Source organism: Equus asinus, chromosome X, assembly GCF_041296235.1.
Source record: "Equus asinus isolate D_3611 breed Donkey chromosome X, EquAss-T2T_v2, whole genome shotgun sequence".
NCBI classification, from domain to species: domain Eukaryota; kingdom Metazoa; phylum Chordata; class Mammalia; order Perissodactyla; family Equidae; genus Equus; species Equus asinus.
In genome coordinates this window covers 54440263-54458066 of record NC_091820.1, presented here as the reverse complement: position 1 = coordinate 54458066, position 17804 = coordinate 54440263, and the positions used below count along the sequence as shown (strand labels likewise).

The window sequence follows — 17804 nt, the reverse complement described above, 5'->3', positions numbered from 1 at the left end:
ATGGCCACGCTGGGCTCCTAGGGAAGGTGAATGCATGACCTTTAAGGCCCCGCTCAGCCTTGAGATGCCCAATTCTGGGTCTGGGCCACCAACCAGCAGGTCTGGCCCCTACAGATGCTTCCAAACTATTGTGCTGATGAGTGACTTCAGAGCTGCTTGAGGTACCACAGGAGAGGGGCCTCCAGGGAGGGGGCCAAACTGTTAGTGCATTTTCGAGATCTGCTCTGACCAGGCCTAAAGCTCCCAGGACCATGTTTTCCTCAGGGTTATAATGTGTTCTTTTGGTAATTGCCTTGTGTAAACTTACATCGTTTGTCAATATAAATACTGTGTATATATAGGTTTATTTGGTTCACACGCACACACAAACTCCTGGGGATGCTAGGAGAACAAAGCAACAGTGTGCAAGAAGGGCACACAGCTGTGGTCTGTGAGGCAAGGGAGCTGGTTCTGAGGCTGGGCTCTGCCAGCACTCCCTGTGTGCCCTTGAGTAAGTCCCTTCTGATGTCTGGGCCTCAGTTTCCCAATAAGGGTTTTGGTCTGCAAAGGAGCTCTCAGGAAAGTCCTAGCTCTACCATTTCCTGGCGTCTGACCTCTCAGATTCTACTGAACAAGCATGAGGGAAGCCAAGGAGGCCACCAGCCAGTCCCCTGGAGAGCAAGGACCCTGCCCAACAGAATCCAGCCAGCGGAGAGTTCCCGGCGCAGGTTGGATTCCAGGATTTCCTTGACTTCTCCTGGTACCCTGGGACCAAAGGAGCCACCTGGAGACTCTCCCTAGGGCCCTGGCCACAGAAAGAAAGAAGCTCCTCTCTCAGAAGTCAGTTCCTCACCCGCTGCCTCTGGGGAGGCTGGGAGAGACCAGCCCACACGGCCGCAGGAGTGGGCAAGGGCTGACCACATACACCTCTTCTACTTTGGCTTCAGCAAGTGTTTATCATCAGTACATTTTGCCCAGCCCCCAGCCCAGGTTCTGGGGGCTGGGGCAGGCAGGCTGGGATTGGAGCCTCAGGATAACTTCTGATGAGGATGTCTAGGAACTTTGCAAAAGGCCAGCTTTGGTCAGTGATGATGGCAAGAGTCAGGGCTTGGGGTCCACACTCAAAGCAAGAAGGGTCCCTGGGAAGCCCAGCCCCAGAGTCGAACTGCCCACTCCACACCTCACGGGAAAAGCAACAGCTACCATTTATTGGTGCTTACTACATGCCAGGCATTCAACATCTGTTAGAAAAAAAAAACGGATGAATGAATGTGTGAAAGGCTAACTTTAGAACAGAAGTTTTTAATCTATGTATCCTCCATTTTGCCTCTCACATTCCCACGACCTGTCACCACAGAAGCACAGTTAAGAGCTAGCCAGGTGCACAAAGGCCTTTCTAGAACGTGAAGTCTCTGGGAGCAGGGACCTTGTCTATCCTGTTCTTCACTGTACCCTCGTGCCTGGACCACTGACTGGCATACAGTAGGTGCTCAGTAAATATTTTCTGAATAGATGAAGAATCCTAGTCCCACTCCTCATTACCCAGACAGGGGCATTGAGGCCCAAAGAAGCAGGGACCTCTGTACCCCTGGTCAATAAGAGAATCACATTAGAGCTGGGACAGGCCCTCAGCCTCCAGCTCCTCAGCCCTGGCTCTCTGCCTTGTATCAAAGGGCCCCGGAGCAAACTCCTCCCACCCTCCCATATCCCTTCACACATTCCTTATTTCCCCCACCCCCAGCTTTCCCTCTTTCCTTTCTCTTTGCCAGCTGGATAATTAACCATTGGAAACAGAACCTATAATTACTGTCTCCCCCATGCCCTTAAATTGCTTTCAGTTTGGGCTCCATGACCCCTGTCCTGAGTGGGGGCTGGTCTCCTCCTCAGCAGCCTCCCAAAGGGGGAGCCAACCTAACAAGCACCAGCTGGGGCCCCAGCCCCCCAGATCCGATGGCCAGCTGTACAGGAGGCTGGCAGCAGATGGGTGAGGGGGGTCCCCAGGCAAGCTGGGGTTGACTCAGCTGGGGTGTCAGTGGGACTGTGACGTGCCCGGGCAGGACAGGAGGCCAGGCAGGCAGGCAGGCGGGCCGGATTTCCGAGAGTGATTGATGCCAGGTGGCCAAAGCGCCGCTTGCTCAGCAGGACCCAACCTAGGACGGTTCCAGTCGGGCCTGGGTCTCTCTTTGGGCTCTTCAGCCCACTGTCATGCCCCTGCCTGGAGCTGCCAAGCCATCCACATCCCTGGTGCCTCAGGAAGGCCTCCTGGGAGCTTAAAATGGACCAGTGCAATAAAGTCACAAGAGCCCTGGCCTTCCAGCTCCATAAGGCCTGTCCCTTCAGGTGAACTGAGGTCTGGTTAGCACCTGCTCAGCTTGGCTTCATTGGTGATCTGGGCTCAGCCTGCGGAGGAAGCCAGGCAGCCCCACCCTCACCTGGGAAGCATCCTCTATCCCTGACTCACCAGGAGCTTGGGCCCAGCTGGGACAGGAAGGAGAGCTGAGGGTGGAGCCGGTCTGGGGACCTATCACAGAAGGCTCCCACCTCCTGCCTCCAGCAAGCTAAGCTTGGTCCCTCCCTGACCCACACAGATGGGAAGGGAACGGTGGGGAGGGCTCCTGTTCTTAAAGATCCCCAAGGAAGCATGCTTGCTCGGTCTCACCAGAGGCGGGGCAAGGAGCAGGGGAGGGAGGCAAACGAGAATCACCCTCAAGGAACTTCTATTTACTCATGGTGTAGTAAAAGGCCTGGGCTTGAATCCTAGTGCTTTGATGTGTGTTCTTGGGCAAGTCACTGCCCCTCGTAGGGTCTCAGTTTCCTCATTTCAAATATGAGGCAAGTAATTCGCCCCCGCTTCCACCCTCACAGAGCAGCTTATGACATCAATGAGATAATGTGTGCAAAAGTGTTTGAAAAAAGTGGCAGGCACTGTCCAGGTAAAGAACACTTTGCCACAAGGAGCTACTGAGCACCACTGTGTGGCCGGCACAGCATAGGCACTGAGTTCAAACCAGCACCAGCCACAGTGCCCGGGCCAGGAAAGTGGGAACAGTCAGTCACAAACCTTCTGGGCTGTCCAATACTTTCCTTTACTTTCTCCCACAGATTTTACTTCACACTCCCACAGCTACTCCCAAGGGGCCCCCAGGAACTCAATCTCCCAGCAGTAGGGTGAGGACCACCCAAGGACATTCAGTTGGAGAAGTGTGGGAAGGGCGCATCCAACCCGGGTCAGGCTCCACCCCAGTTAAGAGACATCAATCTGGCCTGAACCAGCCCTGGTTAGAGACCCCCAGCCCAGGGAGGGGGAGGGCACTCTGGGCAGGCAGTCAAGCAAGCAGAGGCCCCATCTGATCCAGGCACTTCCTTTGGTTAATGAGAAACCAAATAAACAGCCTCTGCCCCAGCTGGCTCCGGGAGCGAGCACCACAGCCGGGCCCAGCCCTGCTCCAGCCCAGCCTCCCTTCCCTCCCCTGCAGATCCTGTGGCTCTCCTCCCCCTCCCTTCTCCATGCGCTTCCCACTTCCCTCAGAACCATGCCTGCTCCTTGGCTGGTTTGCTGGGACTTCCTGCTCTGGATCACTAACTAACCCTCCCCTTCCTTCCTCCTCCTCCTTTCCTCCAGTGCCTTCTTACCCATTTTTAGCTGCTGGGATCTCACTTGTCCTCCTCTCCTGACATCTGCCTTAGCCATCTCCACAGGGAGTGCCCCCCACAAGACCTGCAGGCTGCTCCAGGCTGGAGCAGGAAGGCCCCTGGCCCTGCCAATCTGTGTCTCTGCTGTGGGATTAAGGCCAAATCCCCCTCAGGGCCCTCACCATCCTCTCTGACCCGAGCAAGTTACTCATCAGCCTGTGGGAAGGAGAGTGGGTGCTCAGGGCTGCTCTAGCTTGAGGGTTTCAACTACCAGCAAGCCCCCAAGTATGCTCTGGTGTGCCCCAGCTCTGAAGACAGGAGAAGGAAGATTCTTCTGGCTAAGAAGTGAACTGGGCAGCCTGAAGCAGCCCCAGCACCCAGTGGGCCGCAACTGAGGCCCACCTCTTGGGAAGTTACTTCTATCCAGCTCCAGGTGTCTTTAGGCAGTGCAGGGCTGGGCCTGCCAGCAGGTCCCAGACCTAGCTCCAGCCAGGTGGTGGCAGTACTTGAAGACACACCCAGGTCCCCATGGGAACACCCCCTCCCCCATCAACCCTCTCTAGCTGAGCCTAGTGCCAGACTGGGCAGATGCACATGGCCTATGCCACAGAGGTGACAGGATAGAGAGGAGGAAATGGTCACAGGCTCCAGCAGCAGAAGGCGGCAGAGAAATTTGGGGGGAGAGCAGGAGGGGCATAGGGCACTTAAAACATCTTGCGCCACAAGGACAGCCGCCCTCTTGCCATACCTGCCCAGACCGCCAGTGTTTTGTGCACAGGAAATCTTTCACACACACACACACATTCTCTCACACTGACATACTCACTCATACACGCACACCTCATTCCCCAACATCACGACACCATTTTACACCCATTTCTCCATGTGGTTAATTTTTTTTTAGTTCTCATTTTTTCTAAGAAAAAGGCAACAAGAAAATAATTCAGAGTTTATACAAAACATCTTTACATTATTTTTTCCAAAAAGACTAGTATTTACACAAATGGCAACAGAAACAAAAACAAAAAACCCTTCCGACTGCCACCTGGAAGGGGCTGGCTGTTCCGCTCCCTCTCCCACCTGGCACTGGGGTGGGCAGCTGGCCAGGAGGCAGTGTGGATGGTGTAAGGCCCGGCTCCTTCCATGGCCACTCTGGGAGCGCCTGCAAGGCGCACTCAAGTGGCAGTCTGTTAGCAGCCGTGCTGGCAAGGAGCCGGGGTCAAAGTGCACGGCGTGCTGGCCCAGCCCTGGGCAGCCTCTTCCTCTTTCCAGGCCCCAGCCCAAGATTGGGGGACCAGCAGGAGCTGGGTTGGGGGGGCACCCACCTGTGCCAGAGCCCAGAAAAGGAGCAGGCCACCTGGCCTTATACCCGCTTAGGTCTCTGCCCTGGGCCTCTGTTTCCCCACCAGGCCAAAGGATGCCAAAGGTGGGGAGAGAACAGGGCAGGGGGGGAGGGGGGAACTCCCAGCTCTGCAAGGCAAATAGCCACCTGGGCACCTTACCTCCCTCCACCCCCCATGAGGTCATCTGCCTGCAGCAGCTCTCCTGTTCCCCAGGCAACAGCCAATTAAGACGTTAATTACCGTGAGAGTGAGGGAGGCAGGAGATGCCCAAGAATCCCACAAGGAAGGGATTTTTTTTTTTTTTTTTTTTGGTGGAAGGGTGGCAGCCACTACCAAATTGCCAAGATCAGCTTTGTAGAAGGAGGGTTGGGAAGGGAAGGTGAGATGCCTTGCCCAATGGCACTCTCATCTTCCCTCATGGGCAAGAACAGCCCTAGCCTGGCCCCCACCAGCAAATAATAAGGAGTTTATAAAAGAAATGCCATCCTATGTTTCCCGGCTGGCCACATCTTGCCCCAGGCCCCTTATACCGGGCTGGGCCAGGCTCAGAAAGCCTGGGGAGGGGCTGCCTCTTTTTACATTTTTCCATTTTTCTTCAAAAAACAGATGAAAATGAGTTGACAGCTAAAAAATGAACACAAAAACATTAAAAACAGTGATGATAGCGGACGAGCAGTCCTGGGAAGGGAAAAGGGAGTGGGGAGGGCAGGACCAGGGGCGCATCTCCCTGTCTGCTGTCCATCAACGTCCAACCCTGCCCTCCAAGAAAGGGTGCCCCCACAGAGCCCAGAGGCCTGGCCAGAGGGGGAAGGCACAAGAGCGTGGGGGCTGGGGGCACAAGCACCCCCCTCCGAAGCCCAGGGGGCAGGGCAAAAGGGGAATTATAAAAGCCAAGAAACTACAAAACTAAATACAAAGGTGGGCACAGCTGGCAAGGAGAGGGGCATGGGGGAGAAAGGAGAGGTGCAGTCCCGGCCGACTGTCCCTCAGGGCCTGAGGCCACGCCGGGCTCTCAGACCTTGTAGTAGATGTTCGCTGGGCTCTGGGGTGGCATCTCCTGGACGATGTAGACGGGGTGCCCGTAGTCCCCACTCACCTTCTCATAGTGGGGGCAGTAGTTGTTCTCTGTAGTCCGTAAGGGGATGATGATGTCACTGGGCTCGGTGCCCGCCGTGCCACTGCCCCCCTTGGGACTGGCCAGGGTACTGAGCGAGAGGGCAGGTGCCCGTTGCTGCGTGTGCTTGCGGTGCCGCTTGCGCAGCTTGAGTAGCAGAACCGTCAGGAAGATGATGATGAGCAGGAAGATGACACAGCCAGCACCAACGGCCGCGAACAATGCCACCTTGGAGTTGAAGAAGCTGTCAGGGTCCCCACTGCCGCCTCCGCTCGCATCTGGGCCACTTTTCTCTTCTTGGTTCACGGTCTCTGAGTAAGGGGAAGGGAGGATAGGAACGTCAGCCAGGGTTCGCAAGGACACATGGTTGATCTCAGGCTGGGCCCTGTCCCACCTTTCTTCAAACATAGGGCCTGAAAGGGCAGCCGAGGAATGGCTTCTGCCCTCTGGGAGACACCTATACACTCACCATGCTTGCCATCAGAGTCACCCAGGGAGCCTCGACTGCCAGGGGCCTGCGTGGCCATCTTGATAGTGTTGTCTGCCTCCTTGCTGGGCCGGCTGGTAGTCAGCTGCTCAGGTGTCACAGCATTGGGGTCTGGGGGTGGGGAAAGGACAGGTGAGGGGGAAGGACCCCACCAGCATAGGTGCCTCGATCATCTAGTGTGGGCCAAGAATGGCCTGTATACCAGACCTCAGATACTCTAACCCTAGCGCCCCCTCCCCTATTCCCAACACATCCACATCCAGTCAGGAACATCTGTGGTAAAGGCCTAACTGGGGAGCCTTCAGTCTGGGCACTCACCTTGCCCAACCTTCATGACGATCTTCATGGTGCGTGTACGGCACACACCTCCCTCCCGGTTCTCCAGTCCCTCCAGGCTCCCATTGGATGTAGCTGCAACAAGAGGCCAGAGAAGTCAGGAGGAGAGAAAGGTCTGCGCGCATTACCCAGAAACCCTAGTGCTGCCTTAGCCCATAAGGACAGAACTGGGAGTTGGGGAGTGGCAAGTAGCTCTCACCTACCTGTGAACCTTTCTACTTCTATCCTTCCCACTAGGATTAGAAGAGCCAGACCAGCTCAGCCTGCGCCAAGAACTGGCCCCTCCCCCAAGAGCAGTGCTCCTCTATCATGACGAGGCCTTGGCCCTCCTTTCTCCGTGGACACTGAGATGTGTGTTCTCATTGGGCAATGTTGCTCAGAGGCAAAGCAATTAGAACCGGCATCGTGTGGGAGGCTTCTGCACAGACTAGAAGTGCACGGAGAAGGAATCCTGGATTTTGGGTCAGGAAAACTGGCTTGGAGTGCCAGTCCTATCTGTAACTCCCTGTGTGATCTAGGGCTAGAAGCTCCTTCCCCTCTCGGGGCCACAATTTCCTGTGAAGAGAAAGGCTGAACAGCTGGCCGATCCCAAAGGGTTCTGCCAACTCTGCCATTCCCAAGATTAGATCGTAGGTAGGCAAAGAAAATAAGAGAGAGTGGACCACAAATTGGAGTCCTCTGCCACCAAACTCCTAGATCCAAGGCGAGCTGGCAGCAGGCCCCCTGGTGAGGGTTGGGGCCAGAATTCCAAGGCCAGGCTGGAAGGAGTGCATGCCAGTCTTCAAAGGGGACCAGACCAGGCAGGTCCTTAACTGTGTGCAATCTCTTCGCGTTACTTAGAAGCTCCTACTGCTACATGATGGGAGAGAACCACAAGACAGCCAGGAACTCACAGGTAATGTAGTAATCATGGTGCTTCTTGAACTCCAGGCCCATGTAGTTGGGGCTGAACTCCTGGAACTTGATGGTAAAGCGGATTTCCTGCTCTGGCCTATTGCAGGTGACCAGCACGTTGGGGTCGAGCACAGTGCTGCAGGCAGCTGCCTGCTCAGGCCGCACCAGGTATAGCTTGTAGTACTCGTAGGGCCGCCCTGCTTCTGCTCGGGGACAGATGATGTCCAGCTTGTCTCCAATCTTTGGGTAGATCACCAGGCCCTTCCCACTCAGGAACCTGCCCAGAAGGGAAGAAATGGTCAGCTTGAGGGTTGGGGGTCCCGGGCCATCCCCAGAACCAGGGGAGTGGGCAGTGAGGGCCAGGCTGGGCATACTGGGTGGAGATGGCTTCTGTCCTTCCTCCATCCTCAGGCTAGGGGTGGGAGAAAAAACCACACTGCCAGCAGGGTGTGGAAGGGGTGGCCCATGGGCAAGGCTGTCAGGATTTGAGCACTTGGCAGGGTGGGGCACTGCCTAGCTGGGGGAGTCCTTTGTCCTAATGTGGCATTTCCGCAGGGGGCTGACGTGGCTAATGGGCTGGGTACCAAGGTGTCAGGGCCAGGCTGCCTGGAGGTGGCAGCCCTGTCCTCCTCCCACCCCCATCATACTCACATTCTTTCATAGCCACTGCTACCACCTCCCCTGCACACAGACGCACATACACACACACATAACAAACCCACACATGCCTTGGCCACCACCCCAGCGCCTCCTAGCCAACGGCTGGGGGAGCTCAACCTGTCTGGGACCCATGCCTTCTCCCTGATCCTTGCTAATCTTGGGCATGATGGCGAGATACGAACAGGCATCGCCTGGAGCCAAGGGATAATCGGCACAGTCTCTGGCCAGGTGCAGCTCCACACAGCTCTCCCCACTCCCATTGCCCGGTGTCCTACTGGGACCCATCCCACTCCCATAATGCAAGAGCCTGAGTCCCCAAATGTGACCAGTCTCCCTCCTAAGAAGAACAGTGTGAGGGGAGAAAGGGCCTAAGCAGGGACAACAGATCATATAAGATAGGACCCCAAGAACCTCGTTCTTCAGCGTTCTAATCCCCCTATCTCCACAATGCCTTTGCTCCAGATCCTGAGAGGAGACGCACAAATGCCTTCTGAGCCGGAAGGCCAGGCACTGGGGAATAGCAGGGGGAGGGTAGCTACCCAGGGCTACCTATTCATATCACTCTGTCCTTGCCCAAGCATACAGTAAGAAAGTGGTGCTCACTTGGCCATTTCTGAGCCTGGGCAGGCTGGAGATGGGAGCAAGACAGTACTATGTAGGAGAAAGAAGACAGGCTTTGGAATCAGACAGACATGGTCCTTACTAGCTCTGCGACCTTGGATGAGCTACCTGATACCCCTGAGCTTCAGTTGCCGCACTTATAAACTGAGGGTGGTAAAAGCCCCATCTCCTGGGGCTATGGAGGGGAGACCCGATGGCGTATGTAGAGCACCTAGCGTACAGTAGGCATTCAACATGTTTGACTCCTGCTTAAAAACAGTCTAGTCTGCCAAGAGGCAGGAGGCCAGGTACTAACACCAAGTACTTATGAGTCCAGTCTTGTTTCTTGGGCGGGGGAAGAGAAGAAATGGCCCCATCCTCAAGGACTTTACTGTCTGGTATGGGTTATAAAAGTAAATGGCCCACACTCTAGCAATAGACAGCACCAGGCTAACTATAGGTTATGTGTGAGGATGATGGTTCAAGAGGCAAGGGCTGGAGGCAGTGAGAGGAAGGAGACAGCTCATCTGACAGGGTGGTCAGAGATGGCTGCACAGAAAGAGTGGGATGAAAGTGGCTCCTGAGTGAGGAATAAGAAGTCAACATACAGCAAGAGTGGACAGCAGTGGCTGGGACACAAAACCCAGGGCCGTGATTACCCTAGCGATTGGCAGAGAGGAGCAGAAGAAGAGGTGGCAGAGCTCAGCTGGGGCCAGACTGAAAGGCCTTGAGGGTCAACACACAGTGTGCGTTTTATCCTGTTGGGGAGAGACCTTCTAGCAGGAAGGACAATGAAGGGCTGAAGGCAGTGCTTCAAGAAAATGAAGCTGATAGTGGAAGAGTGAGCTTCTACTTCCTGAGGGCCTATTCTGCAGTGGGGACTACAAGCCACGAGGGCGTGCTGGGAGCTCAGTGTCCTCACCTAAGGAAGGGAAATGAGACCGAAGGAGGTGAGAAGAGAAACTAGACCAAGTAGATGAAGTAGATGAAGAAAAGCAGTCTTCCCTCCATGTCGAGTGAGGCGCTACCAACCCGGGCCCTGCCATCTTGCTGTGCAGGAGGGTACAAGTCACAGTGAGAAGGTCTCCACCTTGGTACCAAACTTTACCGCACTGCAGAGGGCCAGAAAGGAAGCAGGCATGGGATGGTGGTCCACACAAACACTTGAGAGGGAATGCCCCCACCCCACGTACCACAAAAAGCTGAAAGTTTTCACCAAAGCTTCTGTAACTCCCAAGGCATGTTTCCCTTTCTAATCCTCACACTGGTTCCATCCAGACAGCAGGATTAGAGAACTTCTAACATCTTAGAGCCAGAAGGAACCTTCAAGACTCACGGAGTCCAGGCCCCCCATGTGAGGGAACGGGTGATCAGATGAATGCTCCCATTGAAGAGAGGTGCTCAAAGCAACTCAAAGAGCCCAAACCCACCCAAGATGTTAACCCCTAGCTGAATCCTTGTACAGCTGCACCTCAACAAGACCCTGCCCGGAGGGGACAGCAGCTTCACAGAAGGCATGCAAAGGGGTACAGGCCAGCTCACCTTTCTAACCACTTGGCCCTGGCTTACTCACCAGGGAGTCTTGTCTGCCCTAAGCACAGTCTCCCATCATCACTCAGGCTCTGGAGCCCTGGAATTAGAATACAGGGCTTCTAGCTACTCCATATTCTACCTTAAACCTAGAGACATCGAGGAAACAGACGTCTACATAGAGGATAGGGGAGGAAGAAGAAAAGAAGACTATTGCCCCCAACACCCCTCAGACTCTCTTCAACCTCAGTGAAGACTTCATAAATATTCATAAGTTCATTTGCATAGCAGCTGGCAGAGGGAAACTTACCTTCTCCCAAAGTACAGAAGGGAGAGTAGCCTGCTGAGACCTGCCTTCCCTGACCCTGACCCCATAATGGTGCTTTCTCAGTGTCTTCCCCACCACTGGGAAAACCGCTTCTTGGCCTGTGAGAAGCCCAAGAAAGTGGCAAGGGGCCACAAGGGGTGAACGTGGAGCCAGGGAGAATGAAGCCCAAAGCCAGGTACAACACTAGTCATACTGTACAGGGGGGCCCCTGCAGGTCTCCCCTCATTCACCAGGTCAGGAGTAGGGGCAGGAGAGGAGGTGGGAGAGATTGTCCCCAAGTTAAACTAAACTCTTTATCCCCCAGTTTTCAAAAACTACTACTCCCCACATTATCAAGTCCAGCTTTCCCGCCTGGGGCCACCCCCAGACAAAGCCCTTTTCTGGAAAATAAGGGGATTGACATGGCCCAGCAGGAAGCCTGAAGCAGGTCGCCATGGTAACCCCTGAGGCCTTCCCTCCTTAGCCTCTGATAGCCCCCGGGACCCCAGGGAGCCACCCCAGGGAGTAAAAGGACTTGGGGGAGGCAGCCTGGGCATTGTAGCTCCTGTCTTGCGGCCCACTTCTTCCCTTCCACCCTAGCCCAAGTCTCTCCCTCAGCCTTCCTACTGAGAAGTATCACCCCGACTACTAAAAAGAATCCCGGGTTAGAAGCCTGAGGGCCTGGGGCAGCAGTCTCCAAGGTCCTGGACTGGTCAGAGGCCAACTGCCCCCTGCTCCTTCTATCCAGCTGAGCCCCTCTCCACTCATACACACTCAGTCTACAGCGGGGAGAGCTTGCAGCTGTGGGGGTCGTACCCAGAAAGCTGCCCACACTTGACCAGGTCTATACTTCCTTTCTTCTCACCCTTCCCGCAGGGCCTAGGAACTTGTGGTCAGAGAGTGGCCAAAGGGACAGCCTGGTCCCAGGCCATGCCAGTCCAAGTTTGGTAGAAGACTCTAGCCACACCCTTGATTCGGTGACCCCAGCACCACTGTGCCTGCACCCCCAAGGTGGCAGGACCAATGGAGGACAGACCCCAAGCCGGAGCTCAAGTCTGCTCTCATCCCAGCAAGGGTGGGGAGCCCCCAAATTAAAGGCTCCTCTTTCACTCCCCCAGCTCCACCCAGCCCCCGAGGCGGCAGGAGCAGGCCTGGCATGTCCCAGCAGTGCCCGCCCAGGCGTGGGTGGGCAGGAACAGCAGCTGGGTCCTGGCACACACACACTACTGTCGGAGGCAGGGAAGCCAGGAGAGTCCCAGAGGAAGTCACCCTCTCCACCTACTCTGAACTATGCCCTCCTCTCTGCCCCACCTGGCCAACGCTAGGGTACACTGGAGACTTAACACTCCCTTCCTCATTGCCTGCTTTCTGTGGGTTCCCTGAGAGGAAGTGAGATTCTCGGCCCAGAGAGGAAGCAAAGGTGCTGTTGAGAGCTCAGGAAGGAGAATGCCAGGCAGCGAGTTGGCTGCCTCTAGTTTAGGTCACCTGAACAGGCTGCCCTCAGAGGTAGGTCTAGCAAAGTCAAATGGGGAAGCCAAAGCACTGCTTATCCCACACAAGCAGGGCCTGAGTCACACGGACAGATGCACGCACACCTGTGAGGTGAGAGGGGACCCTAGGGGTAGGGAGCTAGCGCCTCTTCCAGAACCCCACCTCGAATTCCTGTCTCTCCTAGATTCCAAGGCAGCAGGATGGTGTGGAAAGAATGGCACATAGCACAACTCTACCCCCTACGAGCGGACTGACTTTAGACAAGTCGCTTCCCTTTTCTGGTAAGTGGGGGTGATTCCTACTCCCCAGGCCTGTTGGGAACATCCAACTGACTCACATACGAGGACCCTTTGTAAGCAGCCAGGTGCTGCCTGACTGTTAGCACACCAAGCGCAGTACCATTGAGAAGTAAGAAGCTGAAGGAGCTTACACTCCTGGCTGCTAGCACCCCACCCAAAATGACTACCATGAAAACACACCCGGGAGGGGCTGCAACGGTGCACAGGGCAAGGAACCCAGAACCCCCACCTCAGCTACCCTAACAATCACAGAGTGGACCCTTCCCGAAACCTCGTGTTCCCACCACAACCAGCAGCCTCCTGGCTGGCCCACCCTCTCCATAGTCCCAACTCCAGCAAACAGTGGTACACAGTACTATCCAGAGCCCACCTATCCCCATCTACCTGACATGGTGCGGCAGTGGAAGGCCTCAGGGGAGAAAGGGAAACCTCAATTCAGCCCACACCTCAGCCCCACAGGCCCTTCTTACCCTGGCCTGGCTGCCTGGGGTAGGGATGGGGAGGAAGGCAAACAGAGAACTTTAGGAGCTGCTGGGTTCCCATCACTCTCAGGCCCCCACCTGTGGCCAATCAGCCACAGAGTAGAAGAGGTCAGGTCCCTAGCCACCCCAGAAAGGGGCCCCCTGAGCTGGCCTCCCCAGGACTGTGAGCTGGAACAGCTGTGAGGGGGCTGGGGCCGACACTTTGGCTTGTAGCAGGCAAGCCTGGGTTGGGGTCTGCAGCTGCCCCCACCCATGCTGGATGGAGTCAAGGGTCCTGGATGCCAAGCTGAACCCCCCACCCCCACCCCCTTGTAGGGAAGGTGTAATGTGATCTCAGGCACATTCCCACTCCCTGGAGGTGGGGGAACCTGAGTGGGGGGCAGGAAGGGGTCAGAACGGGACTGAGAGACTGAACTGCAGCAGCTGGACTTGGCTGAGGCCTCAAGTGTGAGGCCTGCCGGCTGCCCCAAGCTCTCAGGGGAAGAGGCTGGGGGAGGGGGCCACCCTGGGACCTTCCCTCACAGCCTCTGACCCAAGCACACACACACGCTCTAGTTCCTCGCAACCTCTAGTGGGACCAAACCTACATCCCCACCCTGCGCTCATCAGGGCGAATCTGACAAGAGGGGCCAAGGAGGCAGTCCTTTGCCATCCAGGGACTACCACCCTAGAAGGCCCCAGCACCAATGTGGGAAAGAGGCTGGGAGTCTTGAGCTGGCCCTTCCGGCTCCCCTCTCATGGTCAGGGCTGGGGCTGCATGCACCCTGGAACCTGGAAACATACCTCCAGCCTCACCACTTCTTTATTTTGATTTTTTTCCCAAGGAGGAAGCAATTAAGCAGGGTTTATAGGTACTGGGAGATTTTGGGGACGGATGGGGGGTTGCCGACTCCTGACAGGGCTGAGGAGAGAGACCAAAAGCCAGGAGGAAGAGAGGAGGGAAGAGAGAAAATGAGCCTGTGAGGGAGAGCACGGGCATGTGCGAGAAACAAAAGGACTTGAGAAAAAGAGGCAGAGAGTGACTAAGAGTGAGAGGGAGTGTGAGAAAGAGGGAGAGCAGGCGAGCCTAGCCTGAGAGGGGAGGTGAGCGTGGCTCACAGAGGGTGTGAGAGGGCAAACCGGCATGGACCTGAGAGGGAGAACTCAGGCAGGAGGCAAAGAGGGAGAGACAGACAGAGAGAGACTATTTATTTGAAAGGCCGTGGCAGCCTGAGGGTTGGGCCCGGTGGCAGAGGCAGCCCCCAGAGCTCTAGAGCAGCCCCCAGAGCTCTAGTCGAGCTATGGGCAGTACCTTCCTCCTGTCCTCCTGCCCCCACCCCAACACACGCAGACAGCGGCTGCATTCCAGACCCCTGAGCATAGATGGAACTCGGGGGGGGGGGGGTGGGGGAAGCAGGGGCACCAGGATCAGTCCCGGCCATTCCCAGGATCTGCTCAATTATAGAATGGAATTCGTGCAGGTCCTACTGAGTCCTCAGGCGCTCTGCCCCTGCCCCCCCACCTCACCCCTGCCCCAGAATGCCTGCCCTCAGTTTGAAGTGGATGGAGTGGGGGCAGACCTCAAAAGCCTGTAAACCGGTCCAGAGCACTAAAGCCTCAAAACACAAAAAGAGGGAAGCTCAGAGAGATCTTGTTTCTCCCAGCTCCCCCCAACCACCACCAACTCTGCAGGAGGGCTCCTTTCCAGCTGTGGAGCTGTATGCTATCTCTGGTTAGAGACCCGAGAGAGCAATTAGGTCACTCCCATGAGCCCCTATGATGGGCTACCCTGGGCGGATTTCAGCTCTCCTAGCTCAAGAGAGAGCATTTCCAACCTCCACCCTTACAGGGGGGAACAGGGCATTTCACAACCTTGTCCCCTGGGCTGAGCAGCCCATGGCCCCCAGACCATTTTGAGTTCCTGCTCTTAGGATAACGCTGCACCCAGTTTGGCTTCTGGGCAAGGGAGAAATTCCTGTCAATCCCCTTCCTTGTTGTGAGGCAGAGCCCTCTACTCTGACCCTGGTTTAGCCATCCCACCCACCAGTAAATAGGACTCTACCTTAACCCAAGGAGAAAAGAACTAAAGAAGCCACCTTCTCCCACTCCAGGGCGGAGAGTTGCAGGGGCCCTGGAACCTAAGAGGCCAAGGTAGGCAGGAGCCTGGGAAGTTAACGGGGAGCCCAGGAGAGTGGACAGGAAGAGATTCCAGATACAGGAATCAGACAGCACAGACAGGGCAGGCCGAGGCCCCCCAGTTTCCCAGTAAGTGGGGGTGTCTGCACACTGCTGGGACCTCCAGAAAACAGGAAGGAAGAGCAATTTTGACTCTGGGTTCCAACAGGAGTTCTGGATGCCAAAAGAGAAAAAGGTCCGGAGGTTACCACACAGCCCCAGAGGCTCCCCACTAACAGCCCAGAAACCACTGAGCCACCGCCCTGAAAGGTGTGTGTGTTGTTTGGGGAGGGGGGGGGGCATTGTGAAAGGAAAGGAGGAGGAAGAAAAGAAAGGATCTCCTCTACATAGCTGCCTCCCCAACCCCTTGGGGAAAGCTAAGCATATTTCCCCAGTCTGAGGGACATAGGGTGGGGGCCAACAGGACTCGCCTGGGCAGGAATCCTTCGCCCCCCAACCACCTCCCTCGCTGGCTCGGCCGCCACTCCCCGCTGGAGCCGGCCCTCGAAGCTCTGACGCCGGCTCCATTGGACCCCCGACGGGCGCTGGATGGAGCCCCCCCCGCCCCCGACACACACACACAAACCCCTCTCCCACTCCGCCCCTCTCCACCCGCCGCCTTTGTGAGCCTGGGAGCGGCGCCCGCCCTTCCACGGCCCCGGCAGGGAGAAAAAGGGGGGCTAAAAGAGACAGCAAAGCGAAAAGCTAGGGAGGCAAACAGGGAAGAAAGAAAAATGAAAATGGGAGAAGCCCGAATGGGGATACAGGCGCTGCCACCCGCCCCAAGTGCGGGGTCCCGCGCCGCGATCCCTTCACAGCTAAACAAACGAGGAACCTGTGTTCCGGCCTCGTCCCCCGCCCCGGTCAAGCTCGCCCCCCGAGAGAGGCCCTTGGCCAAAACCGCCACGTTCCCAGGGGCCCGAGAGGGGGCTGTGTTCTCTCCCCCACCCAGCTCTCTAGTGCGCTCTCGAGCGCCCGGACTCCCAGCTCCGCCTGGCGCGACCACTTTGACTTGATCCGGGACTTGCGGAGCAGAGGGCCGGGAAGCCGAGGGGTCACAACCCAGCCAAGTGCCCCCACCCCACCCCGCCGCACCCTGCCCCGCCCGCCCACAGGAAAACACACTCAAAAAAGCCAGAGACAAAATGGGGCGCTGCTTCTCCTCCGAACACCTCTCCACACTTACTCGGGGACGCGCGGCCTCACCCCGAAAGGAGTGCCTCCCACCCCCAGGGGACCAAGCTGATAAGTTACTCACTTGGGGTTGAGGGAGCTCCAAGACACGGGCTCCAGGTTCTTGGCCAGTGGCGTGGCGAGCCGGCACAGCGCCAACACGACCATCGCCACAAGCCACTTGCCGAGCCAACGCTGCCCAGGCCGAGCCATCTTCCCGGGGGCAGGCTGCACTTCAGGATCCCCTGGTGCCTCCTCAGCAAAGCACGCGTCGCCTGCCCGTGCCGCGCTGCGCTCCGAACCGCTCAGGCGCCCATCCTCCGCAGCCGCCGGCCTTGAAGTGCTCCCCTCCCGCCGGCTTCGGTGTCGCTCTTCTCCGTCCGGCGGGCCAGGAGGACTCACTGGACAGCCGCCCCCAACCCGGGCATGGGCTTCGGCCTCCGAGGGCTCTCTCCCCTGGCCTCTGTGCCGCACAAGGCACGACGGGGGCTCTGCGCCCCCGGGTGATCCCGCCTGATTCCGCTCGGCTCCCCGAGACTGTTCGAGACTGCGCGCCCTCTGCCCAACGGGGTCTCCCCGCTGAGAACTCGGTAGCCGCCCCAACGCCTCGACCGTCCCGGGATCGGCGTCCCTCGGGAGAAGTGGGAGTCTCCCCACAACACGAGCTCGGTCTGGGGGCTCCCGACTGGGTCGCCCTGGCACGAGATCCGTTCCTCCAGGCCACACTGGGACTCCGGGCTGCGCGCCCCCGACAGCTTCCACTTCAGCGCGGGCCCCGCTCAGTGCACTTAGAAGAGCGGGGAGACGCTGCCGAGCGAGCCAGTCCCATCAGTTTGCGCCGCTGAAGCTTCAGCCAGGTAGCCCGGCAGCCCAGTCGCCGAGTCCTAGCTCCCCGGCGACTGCGCCCGAGGGTCTGCGGCCAGCGCGAGCCTCACACACCTCCCACTGCTGTCCAGCGCGCATAGACTCCCTCTGCGACCGCGGAGCTGTCTACTCCCCTGCTCAGGCGAACGCAAGGCCAACCCTACTCCTCTTAGCCAATAGCAAGCTCCGTCACGGGGTCCTTGCCCCGTTCCACGCCCCCAGAAGAGGAAGGGGGCGGGGTTTCAGGGAGCTCTTAAGGACGCCGCGCTCGCGATGGCACCAATCTGAGTGTGCGGCTCGTGCGGTTAGGGCTGGGTCCCGCCTAGTCCTGTTCTCAGAGCGCTCAGCCCGTGGGAAGTTGGCGCTGTTCTAGAGCTGTCGGCCTGCTCTCCTCCCCGCGCGCCTTGTCGTCACACTTGCCAACTGACCTGGGCTAGACAGGCCCCGTCACTGTATCT

General features: G+C 57.3%; 1 protein-coding gene across 1 annotated transcript; it reads right to left on the bottom strand.

Moving 5' to 3' along the window:
• Positions 1-4554: 4554 nt before the first annotated feature.
• Positions 4555-17517, bottom strand: EFNB1 (ephrin B1). The gene is made up of 5 exons (XM_044763797.2): positions 16568-17517; positions 7786-8063; positions 6875-6967; positions 6539-6667; positions 4555-6380 (listed from the first exon to the last, which is right to left on the bottom strand). Exons 1-5 carry the CDS (start codon positions 16693-16695, stop codon positions 5968-5970), a joined length of 1041 nt encoding a protein of 346 aa, XP_044619732.1. The 5' UTR covers positions 16696-17517; the 3' UTR covers positions 4555-5967.
• Between the last annotated feature and the right edge of the window lie 287 nt (positions 17518-17804).

Excerpts from the sequence above, each read along its gene's own strand:
- EFNB1 (XM_044763797.2), bottom strand. The coding sequence starts at position 16,695 with ATGGCTCGGCCTGGGCAGCGTTGGCTCGGCAAGTGGCTTGTGGCGATG. Across the intron at positions 6,968-7,785 it reads CCATGATTACTACATTACCT|CTACATCCAATGGGAGCCTG; the intron begins GTGAGTTCCTGG and ends CTCTTGTTGCAG. Across the intron at positions 6,668-6,874 it reads CGTCATGAAGGTTGGGCAAG|ACCCCAATGCTGTGACACCT; the intron begins GTGAGTGCCCAG and ends CCCCACCCCCAG.